General features: G+C 43.0%; 1 protein-coding gene across 1 annotated transcript in view; it reads left to right on the forward strand.

Moving 5' to 3' along the window:
- Positions 1–1,117: 1,117 nt before the first annotated feature.
- LOC111976014 (UBX domain-containing protein 6) overlaps positions 1,118–11,187 on the forward strand; it is a 19,609-nt gene continuing 9,539 nt past the window's right edge. Inside the window, exons 1-9 of the mRNA XM_024004720.3 lie at positions 1,118–1,308; positions 2,965–3,122; positions 3,262–3,332; positions 4,027–4,149; positions 4,346–4,443; positions 4,739–4,814; positions 5,148–5,232; positions 8,603–8,822; positions 8,983–9,113. Coding sequence (XP_023860488.1) covers positions 1,226–1,308; positions 2,965–3,122; positions 3,262–3,332; positions 4,027–4,149; positions 4,346–4,443; positions 4,739–4,814; positions 5,148–5,232; positions 8,603–8,822; positions 8,983–9,113 — 1,045 coding nt within the window. The 5' untranslated portion in view covers positions 1,118–1,225. The remainder of the gene's footprint in view (positions 1,309–2,964; positions 3,123–3,261; positions 3,333–4,026; positions 4,150–4,345; positions 4,444–4,738; positions 4,815–5,147; positions 5,233–8,602; positions 8,823–8,982; positions 9,114–11,187) is intronic.

Consider the following 11,187-nt stretch of genomic DNA (forward strand, 5'->3'; position numbering starts at 1 on the left):
ACTAAGAGACAGCAACAGAAGAAGAGAGACAACAACAGACGACACAGAGAAAGTGAAGGAGAGAGGCAAAGGAAGGGTGAGCGCACAGTAGACTGTATCACTTAAAGCTGCTCTATGGATTCGAATTACTGCACAGTGTGTGTGTGTGAGAGAGAGAGTGAGAGAGAGAGAGAGAGAGAGAGAGAGAGAGAGAGAGAGAGAGAGAGAGAGAGAGAGAGAGAGAGAGAGAGAGAGAGAGAGAGTGTGTGTGTGTTTGTTTGGGTACTGTGTGATTCTTTCATCAGTTTTGGCTTATTGGACAGGTCAGAGTCTGTCTGATGTTGAGTGGTTTTTGGCAATAGCCTGTATATGTAGGCTATGTGTTCCAGAGTAGAGAGTAAAGAGTGTTCCAGAGTAGAGAGATCCACAGTAGGAAATGTAATTGAGTACTGGCAGTGTCTGCTGTGGAAGGTTCAAGTTACCTAAAAAAATATCTAAAATCTCAATGTTCTAATCTCTCAATATTAATCTCAAAGTGCAACAAATTAATGCATTTAGCTGTTGAAATTCCGGAGGAGACCCCCCTACTGGCTTTGGGCTATGCTCCCAATGTCTTTAAATCCTAGAAAAGCCCCTGCTAAACACTGAATTTTGTATTCACTGATTACATTTGTATTTAAAGTTTTGCAAAGATGGTCTAAGATATGCAAGTCGGGTACAAAGGCAAGAAAATTATCAGAAGTTCTGTTTATGTATTTGAGCATTTGATAATTGCTGTTCTGCTATAGATACGTTTCAACATAGATCCCAAAATTGCTTGTACGCAATTGAGAATTGAAACGTATTTATTTCATTGAAACGCAGCCGCATGATTGTACATCCAGACCACCAGAGACCGCTGTACATAATCTATCACAACTTCGTGGATAGACCCGTTTATCGTCCGTTTCCTCTTCCTTTGAGTTTCCACTAGATAGCATAGCCACAAAGTCCAAATGTGCTATATTGTAAAAATTGATGAAAACAAAATTTGCTTTTTGATCTTAATTTACGGTTAGGCATAAGGTTAACATTTTGGTTAAGGTTAGGTTTAAAATCACATTTAAGAATACATTGTCGAAATAGGCGGAGTATGACTTTGTGGCTGTGGTAACGACCCTTGCATTTTGATGTAAAGAATATACTAAGCTTTTTTCATTCAGCTGTGCTGTATTTCAGGTTATTTTCTTGTGAAAAACAGTAAACAATGAAGAAATTTTTCGAGGACATAAAGAAAGATATAAAATTCAAGTCAGCGGGTCCAGGAAAGAAACTCGCAGAAGGCGGCAGGTAAACAAACTTTTCTAGTGAGCTAGCACGCTAACGTAGCCAGCTAACGTTAACGGCTTTGCTCATGTTGTTGACAGTTCAGTTGTTGAAAATATGTTTATATAATCGACACCGCAAGTATATGATATGTCTGATTCGTAGAGTTGCCTTTCCTGTGACCTGGATGGGCTCCGTTATGTTTGTTTTTCTAGTGTTCAGGACAGGGTGCATCATCGTTACATTAGCCTGGTTTACGCCACCACACAGCGAGGAAGACATAGTCAGGAATTGTAATACTTTAATTAAATTCAAATTTAATAGGGTCAGTGCTCTCCGTTATCCTTGGGACGGCCCTACCCTAACCATTTAGCAGGGGTGTCAAACTCATTCCACGGAGGGCCTAGTGTCTGCAGGTTTTTGGTTTTTCCTTTCAATAAAGCCCTAGACAACCAGGTGTGGGGAGTTCCTAACTAATTAGTGATGTTAATTCATCAATCAAGTACAAGGGAGGAGCGAAAACCCGCAGACACTCGGCCCCCCGTGGAATGAGTTTGACACCTGTGATTTAGAGTGTCAACTTCAATGGGGACATCCCGGGTAGCACGGACCAATTTAATAGAATCTCTATGGAGGAAGAGCTGTGACTCACTGGTCTGGAAAGGAGGCTGTTTGTTAATGCAATATTCGCTCAGTAATTGAGCGGAGGCATTGATTGGTTCTCTCAACAACAACAAAAATTCCTGGGGGGTTGAGAACAAAATATAATATTTCTATGTTTGAGACCTTGATAAGAGAATTATGTTCTCCAGGTACATAACCCAATTTAATTATATTACTCAGTCTGCAAACCAGAATATGTAAGATCCTGGTCGAATGAAACAGACGGAGGCCCAGCTAAAACAGTCAAAAAGGTTTATTCGCGGGAACGTTCTGAAGTCAAGAATACAAAACAATTAATTTTATACTGACTTCCCACGCACACACATACACACAAACAGACGCACACAATGTCCTGCTACGCACACACTGTCTCACTCCCCAGCCGACAGAGATTAGGGAGACCTTGTCTTTGAGACGTACTCCCCGTTCTCTCCCAAATCTCTAGTCAGGTCGGCACCYAGCTCAGACAGTCTGTGTTTAAAATACCATAAAGACATATTGTTTTACCCTAATTCTGACTAGGACWACACATTTATTGATTATGATTTTATACATTCTAATGAATTCCATACAATTATATGTTTCAGGGTGGAATATTCTAATCATTCAATTAACAGATAATTCTCAACTAACAGACCTCTCGTTTGGATTTGAAACTGTAACAGATATAATGGAAGGGGGCAGCTCTCTGGGGCTGTGGGTGTTTGAGAGTATTCTAATGTAGCAGGCGTAAAAGAAAGACACATGGCGTGAGAAAGAGCCAGAGGAGAACCAAACAGTAAAAGCACAGCCCACTTCATTATCAACTCATCGTGACAATAAAATCAAAACAGCCTTTCCAGACTCTGAAGTCAGGAGGACTTTGAGTTTGGAATCAGCTAGACTACATCATCATAGCCTGTTCTATTAAATGCAAACCCTTGTGAGTTTAGCTAACAAGCCATATAACTTTATATTTCACAGCATGTAGTGTAAGTGCAGTCAAATGGTGAACGTGTCCCCTTCTGTTCCCTGCAGCTCCAAGCCCCGAGTGGTGCAGAACAGTGGCCCTGCCAAGCCCCGTCATGCTGCTCCCACTGAAGGAGCTCAGAAGGCAGGGGCTGCAGCTCTGGCCAGGATCGAGGGGCAGTCACGCCCACGAGCACAAACCTCACAGGATGCCATCCGGCTCCAGGGTGAGCGATTCCTATGCATCCAACAACTGCTGCTTAAATGACTGATGATGTCAAAGCCGTGCAGGTGTTTCACATCAGTGGTCAGAAATAAAGAACTGGGTTGTGGGTTAATGGTCTTTCTTTATTTATCACTCCACAGTGAAAAGAGAGCTTGAGGCAGAAGCTGCGGCAGTAGCAGCGACCGAGAAGGAAAAGATAACAGCTGTTGAGGCAAGGAATACATTACATTAATACATTTTCTCTTACATGCTGAACAGACCGCACACTCCATCGCGCAAATTTTTATTTTGTCCACCCACACCAGATGCGATCAGGACACGCAGTTTGAAATATCAAAACAAACTCTGAACCAACTATATTAATTTGGGGACAGGTTGAAAAGCATTAAACATTTATGGCAATTTAGCTAGCTAATTTGTCCTGGGATATAAACATTGGGTTGTTATTTTACCTGAAATGCACAAGGTGCATACTCTGACAATTATTCACAGATAAAAGGGTAAAGTTAGTTTCTACTAATCTTTCCTCCTTCAGGCTTCTTCTTTCGACTTTATATGGCAGTTGGCAACCATCTTTAAGGTGCATTACCACTACGGACTGGAGTGTGGACCTCAGTTCATCTTTCAATCACCCATGTGGGTATATGCTGCTAAAAAACAATGAGGAGGCGGGACTTGCAGCGAGTCAAGCTTCACAAATATAACCAAGTTCTATTTTAGCACCTGTCTACGCAGACGCACGCGCACGACCAGTGTGGGTGCAATGATTGAATAACATGTATGTGTACATTTATTTACCAACGCGAGCGGTGTGCTCAGCATGTTACTGTTACTCACATACAAATTATTGTGCCACTACTGCCATTGAGTTGTTATTTATAGCTAGTATGTGTCATCTTTTGCAGGGCTCCAGTGTTAAGGATCCGGTATTTCTCTCAGTAACAGGTGTGTATTTCACCTGCCCGCTTACTGGAGCCACCTTAACTAAGAGCGGGAGAGAAGTGCACATTAAAGAGGCCATTTTCATGGTAGGTCTGAAAGTGATTCTTCTTTTTAAAGTCATATGATGTCATGATTGTATGATAATCATGATTGCATTATCTGATTTTGACTGACATGAAGAATTGATGTAAAAAGCCTTAACACTAATTTGCCACAAACCCTCCTTTTTCATTAGTATGGTCCTGACTGAATACACATGATAAACCTTGTCTTGTCCAACAGCGGTTTGAAGAGGACGCAGTGGAGGCTTCCATAATGATGGTTCATACCTTCAACAAGGACAGGGAGAAAGTCAAGGCTGCAGTGGACATCATAAGCAAGTGAGAAATGGAACTGTCCTATAATGCAGGGTTCCCCAAACTCTGTCCTGGGGCCCCCCTGAGTGCACGTTTTTGCCCTAGCACTTCACAGCTGATTCAAATAACCAATTCATCATCAAGCTTTGATTCTTTGAATCAGCGGTGTAGTGCTAGGGCAAAAACCATGTGCACCCAGGGGGGAGCCCAGGACCGAGTTTGGGAAACCCTGCTATAATGTGTGATTTACATTGTCATGTTGACAAGAGTTCATGCGATGAGTGTCCTGACATCCCATAATTTTCTCCCATCTTTTCAGGTACATTGAAAACATCTGTAAGAACCCCACAGAAGAGAAGTACAGGAAGATCAAACTCAGTAACAAGGTGTTCCAGGTACATTTGAGTCATAAGGAGGGTAATGTGAGACTCAATGTTTTCTGTTGGTGTGGTCCATTCACCTCTCTCCCTGTCTGATCTCTCTCTCTCTGTCTGATCTCTCTCTCTCCCTGTCTGATTCTCTCTCTCTCTCTCCTGTCTGATCTCTCCCCTCTGTCTGATCTCTCTCTCCCCCCCCCGTCTGATCTCTCTCTCTCTCCCCCTGTCTGATCTCTCTCTCTCTCTCTCTCTCTCTCTCTCTTCTCTCTCTCTCTCTCTCTCTCTCTCTCTCTCTCCGTCTGATCTCTCTCTCCCTGTCTCCCTGTCTGATCTCGCTCTCTCTCTCCTTAGGAGAAGGTGAAGACTGTGGAGGGCAGTCGGGAGTTCTTGCAGGCTGTGGGCTTTCAGAGCATCATGCTGGATGTGCAGGGACAAGGTAAACCCATCCAAATGTAACATCTGTGCGTTCTATTGTCTGTGTGGCCTAGTATGTTTCTGCAGAGGCAGCGATTCTCAGCTGGTGTGTCGCGGGAGGTTTTAAATGAGTGTCTAAAAAAAAACGATATATACAAAAGTATGTGGACACCCTTTTCAAATTTGTGGATTCGGCTATTTCAGCCACACCCATTACTGTTGGGTGTATAAAATCGAGCACACAGCCATGCAATTTCCATAGACAAACATGGTCAGTAAAAGGGCCTTKCRGAAGAGCTCAGTAACTTTCAACGTGGCACCGTCATAGGATGGCACTTTTCCAACAAGTCAGTTCGTCAAATTTCTGCCCTGCTAGAGCTGCCCCGGTCAACTGTAAGTGCTGTTATTGTGAAGTGGAAATGTTTAAGCGCAACAACGGCTCAGCCGCAAAGTGGTAAGCCACACAAGCACACAGAACGGMACCACCGAGAGCTGAAGCGCGAGGCGCGTAAAAATCGTCTGTCCTTGGTTGCAACACTCACTACTGAGTTCCAAACTGCCTGCGGAAGCAACGTCAGCACAATAACTGTTCATCAGGAGGTTAATGAAATGGGTTTCCATGGCCGAGCAGCCGCACACAAGCCTAAGATCACCATGCGCAATGCCAAGTGTCGGCTAGAGTAGTGTAAAGCTTGCCATTGGACTCTGGAGCAGTYGAAACACGTTCTCTGGAGTAATGAATCACGCTTCATCATCTGGCTAGGAGAACGCAACCTGCCCGAACACATAGTGCCAACTGTAAAGTTTGGTGGAGGAGGAATAATGGTCTGGGGCTGTTTTTTTAATGGTTCGGGCTATGTCCCTTAGTTCCAGGGGGAAATCTTAACACTACAGCATACAATGGCATTCTAGACGATTCTGTGCTTCCAACTTTGTGGCAACATTTTGGGGAAGGCCCTTTCCTGTTTCAGCATGACAATGCCCCCATGCACAAAGCGAGGTCCATTCAGAAGTGGTTTGTCGAGATCGGTGTGGAAGAACTTGACTGGCCTACACAAAGTCCTGACCTCAACCCCATCAAACACCTTTGGGATGAATTCGAATGCCGACTGCGGGCCTAATCGCCCAACATCAGTGCCCGGCCTCACTAATGCTCTTGTGGCTGAATGGAAGCAAGTCCCCGCAGCAATGTTCCAACATCTAGTGGAAAGCCTTCCCAGAAGAGTGGAGGCTGTTATAGCAGCATAGGGGGGACCAACTCCATATTAATGCCCATGATTTTGGAATGAGATGTTCGACGAGCAGGTGTCCACATACTTTTGGCAATGTAGTGTATATTATACTCAAGTCAAAACTAAAACCAGGTAGAAAGTTAGTAAAAAAATTATAAGAAACCTATATATTTTTTTACCTATGATTTATCCTCTGAACAATTTTACTCACATTATTTTCAATATAGAGTTATTAGCGGCACTATTTAGCGGATTTGTTAGATTTTTGGGGGGGTCTCAAACCAGTGAGCTTAACATTTTTAATCAAGAATACAGTTGAAGTCGGAAGTTTACATACCTTAGCCAAATACATTTAAACTCAGTTTTTCACAACTCCTGACATTTAATCCTAGTAAAAATGTCCTGTCTTAGGTCAGTTAGGATCACCACTTTATTTTAAGAATGTGAAATGTCAGAATGATAGTAGAGAATTATTTATTTCAGCTTTTATTTCTTTCATCACATTCCCAGTGGGTCAGAAGTTTACTTACACTCAATTAGTATTTGGTAGCATTGCGTTTACATTGTTTAACTTGGGTCAAATGTTTCGGGTAGCCTTCCACAAGCTTCCCACAATACGTTGGGTGTATTTTGGCCCATTCCTCCTGACAGAGCTGGTGTAACTGAGTCAGGTTTGTCGGCCTCCTTGCTCGCACACACGCTTTTTCAGTTCTGCCCACAAATGTTCTATATGATTGAGGTCAGGGCTTTGTGATGGCCACTCCAATACCTTGACTTTGTTGTCCTTAAGCCATTTTGCCACAACTTTGGAAGTATGCTTGGGATCATTGTCCATTTGGAAGACCCATTTGCGACGATGCTTTAACTTCCTGACTGATGTCTTGAGATGTTGCTTCAATATATCCACATCTATTTTGTGAAGTGCACCAGTCCCCTCCTGCAGCAAAGCACCCCCAAACATGATACTGCACACCCATGCTTCACGGTTGAGATGGTGTTCGTCTCGCTTGCAAGCATCCCCCTTTTTCCTCCAAACATAACGATGGTCATTATGGCCAAACAGTTCTATTTTTGTTTCTCCAGACCAGAGGACATTCTTCCAAAAGGTAAATTTTGTCCCCATGTGCAGTTGCAACCGTAGTCTGGCTTTTTTTTGGCGTGTTTTGGAGCAGTGGCTTCTTCCTTGCTGAGCAGCCTTTTCAGGTTATGTCGATTAGGACTCGTTTTACTGTGGATTAGATACTTTTGACCTGTTTCCTAGAATCTTCACAAGGTCCTTTGCTGTTGTTCTGGATTGATTTGCACTTTTTGCACCAAAGTACGTTCATTTCTAGGAGACAGAACGCGTCTCCTTCCTGAGTGGCATGAAGGCTGCGTGGTCCACGGTGTTTATAACTTGCGTACTATTGTTTGTAAAGATGAATGTGTGGTTACCTTCAAGTGGCGTTTGGAAATTGCTCCCAAGGATGAACCAGACTTGTGGAGGTCTACAATTGTTTTTTTATGAGGTCTTGGCTGATTTCTTTTGATTTTCCCATGATGTCAAGCAAYGAGGCACTGAGTTTGAAGGTAGGCCTTGAAATACATCCACAGYTACACCTCCAATTGACTCAAATGATGTCAATTAGCCTATCAGAAGCTTCTAAAGCCATGGCATCATTTTCTGGAATTTTACAAGCTGTTTAAAGGCACAGTCAACTTAGTGTATGTAAACTTCTGACCCATTGGAATTGTGATACAGTGAAATAATCTGTCTGTAAACAACTGTTGGAAAAATTACTTGTCATGCTCAAAGTAGATGTCCTAACCGACTTAACAAACTATAGTTTTGGCAACAAGAAATTTGTGGAGTGGTTGAAAAACGAGTTTTAATGAGGCCAACCTAAGTGTATGTAAACTTCCGACTTCAACTGTATGTGCAAAATGGAATTATTGACAATGAAAACGGTGGGACTCTTGTTCCCTTGTCATATAATTGCTACATTTACTATCAAAATAGTTTTCCAGATTGCATCTTCGACGACATCAACAACAAAAAGCGACGCAAATATGGGATTGAGACAACCTGATTCAATTTGGATCCCAATACAAAACCAGTTGAGAACCACTGCTATAAGTGGTACCCGGGATAATAATTGCGGATTCATCTTGCCTTCCCAGAGGAGAGTGAAGAGTTCCTGGTGCTGATGGAGCATGACCCGGAGGCCCTGGAGGTGATGAAGGAGAGTATGGACCGGCTGCAAAGGGGAGAGCCAGTCAGAGCCCAGCTGGACCACCAGCCCCAGACCTTCAGACCCTCCCCCAACGCCATGCGTTTCGAACTACCCCCAGAGTTCTACAACCTCACTGCAGAGGAGCTCAAGAGGGAGCAGCAGCAAAAGTATGGACAACTCACTGATGGCACTGATACTACTTGTATTTATTGTGTAAGGTACACTCCATTAGTGCACATGACATGTGTATTATTGTTGGGTGGTTTGTTCCAGTTATGACAATTTTGTTTGTAAGATAAAGTCATGGTGGTTGTGTGTGGTATTCAGGAGCGAGGCGGTGGAGAAGAACGCCATGCTGCGTACCAAGGCCATGCGGGAGAGAGAGGAGCAGAGGGAGAGGAGGAAATACAACTACACCCTGCTGAGAYTACGACTGCCTGATGGAAACATACTGCAGGGTCTGTATCTGCCAGCAGACACCTACTTTAATGTGATAAGCAGAAATAGAGTTTTAAAAATATATATATTTTATTTCACCTTTATTTAACCAGATAGGCTAGTTGAGAACAAGTTCTCATTTACAAGTGCGACCTGGGTAAGATAAAGCAAAGCAGTGCGACAAACAACAACACAGTTACACATGGAATAAACAAGCGTACAGTCAATAACACAATAGAAAAAAAGAAAGTGTGCAAATGGCGTGAGGAGGTAAGGCAATAAATAGGCCATAGTAGCGAAGTAATTACAATTTAGCAAATTAACACTGGAGCGATAGATGTGCAGATGATGATGTGCAAGTAGAAATACTGGTGTGCAAAAGAGCAGAAAAGTAAATAAAAACAATATGGGGATGAGGTAGGGTAGATTGGATGGGCTGCGTTCAGCTGCAGCGATCAGGTTAGCTGCTCAGATAGCTGATGTTTAAAGTTAGTGGGGGAAATATAAGTCTCCAGCTTCAGCGACTTTTGCAATTCGTTCCAAGTCACTGGCAGCAGAGAACTGGAAGGAAAGTCGGCAAAAGGAGGTGTGTTGCTTTGGGGATGACCAGTGAGATATACCTGCTGAAGCGCGTGCTACGGGTGGGTGTTGTTATCGTGACCAGTGAGCTGAGATAAGGCGGAGCTTTACCTAGCATAGACTTATAGATGACCTGGAGCCAGTGGGTCTGGCGACGATATGTAGCGAGGGCCATCTGACTAGAGCATACAGGTTGCAGTGGTGGGTGGTATAAGGGGCTTTGGTGACAAAACGGATGGCACTGTGATAGACCGTACCAGTCAAGTTTGGAACACCTACTCATTCAAGGGTTTTTCTTTATTTTTACTATTTTCTACATTGTAGAATAATAGTGAAGACATCAAAACTATGAAATAACACATATGGAATAATATAGTGACTAAAAAAGTGTTAAATAAAACATTTTTTATTATTTGAGGTCTTCAAAGTAGTCACCCTTTGCATTGATGACATCTTTGTACACTCTTGGCAATCTCTCAACCAGCTTCATGAGGTGGTCACCTGGAAGCCATTAAAATTAACGGGTGTGCATTGTTAATTTGTGGAATTTATTTCCTTAATACGTTTGAGCCAATCAGTTGTGACAAGGTAGGGGTGGTATACAGAAGATGGCCCTATTTGGTAAAAGCACAATCCATATTATGGCAAGAACATCTCAAATAAGCAAAGCGAAACGACAGTCCATGAAGGTCAGTCAATCCAGAACATTTCAGGAACTTTGAAAGTTTCTTCAAGAGCGTTGGGCCAGTAACCGAAAAGTTGTTAGATCGATCCCGCTACAGCCAGTGTAAAAACATTTAATCGTTTCCGCTCCTGAAAGCAGTTCAAACCACTGTTCCTAGGCCATCATTGTAAATAAGATTTTGTCTAACTGACTTGCTAGTAATAAAGGTAAATATAAAAAAGTGCAGTTGCAAAAACCTCAAGTCAGTGCAATGATGAACTGGCTCTCATGAGGACTGGCACAGGAAAGGAGACCCCAGAGTTACCTCTGCTGCAGAGATAAGTTCATTAGTTACTAGCCAGATTGCAGCCCAAATAAATGCTTCAGAGTTCAAGTAACAGACAATCTCAACATATCTATTCAGGGGAGATTGCGAGAATCAGGCCTACATGGTCAAATTCCTGCAAAGAAACGACTACTAAAAGACACATAATAAGAGACTTGCTTGGGCAAGAAACACGAGCAATGGACTTAGACCGGTGGAATCTGTCCTTTGGTCTGAGTCCAAATTTTAACTTTTTTTGTTTCCAACCGCTGTGTCTTTGTGAGATGCAGAGTAGGTGAATGGATGATCTCCGTATGTGTAGTTCCCACCTTGAGCATTGAGGTGTGGAGGTGCTTTGCTGGTGGCACGTTGTGCTTTATTTAGAATTCAAGGCATACTTAACCAGCATGGCTACAACAGCATTCTGCAGTGATACGCATCCCATCATCTGTTTGCACTTAGTGGGACTGTCATTTGTTTTTCAACATGAAATGGACCCCGCGAAGAGAAGAAGGCGCAGTCCGCA

Source organism: Salvelinus sp. IW2-2015, linkage group LG16 (genome assembly GCF_002910315.2).
Source record: "Salvelinus sp. IW2-2015 linkage group LG16, ASM291031v2, whole genome shotgun sequence".
NCBI classification, from domain to species: domain Eukaryota; kingdom Metazoa; phylum Chordata; class Actinopteri; order Salmoniformes; family Salmonidae; genus Salvelinus; species Salvelinus sp. IW2-2015.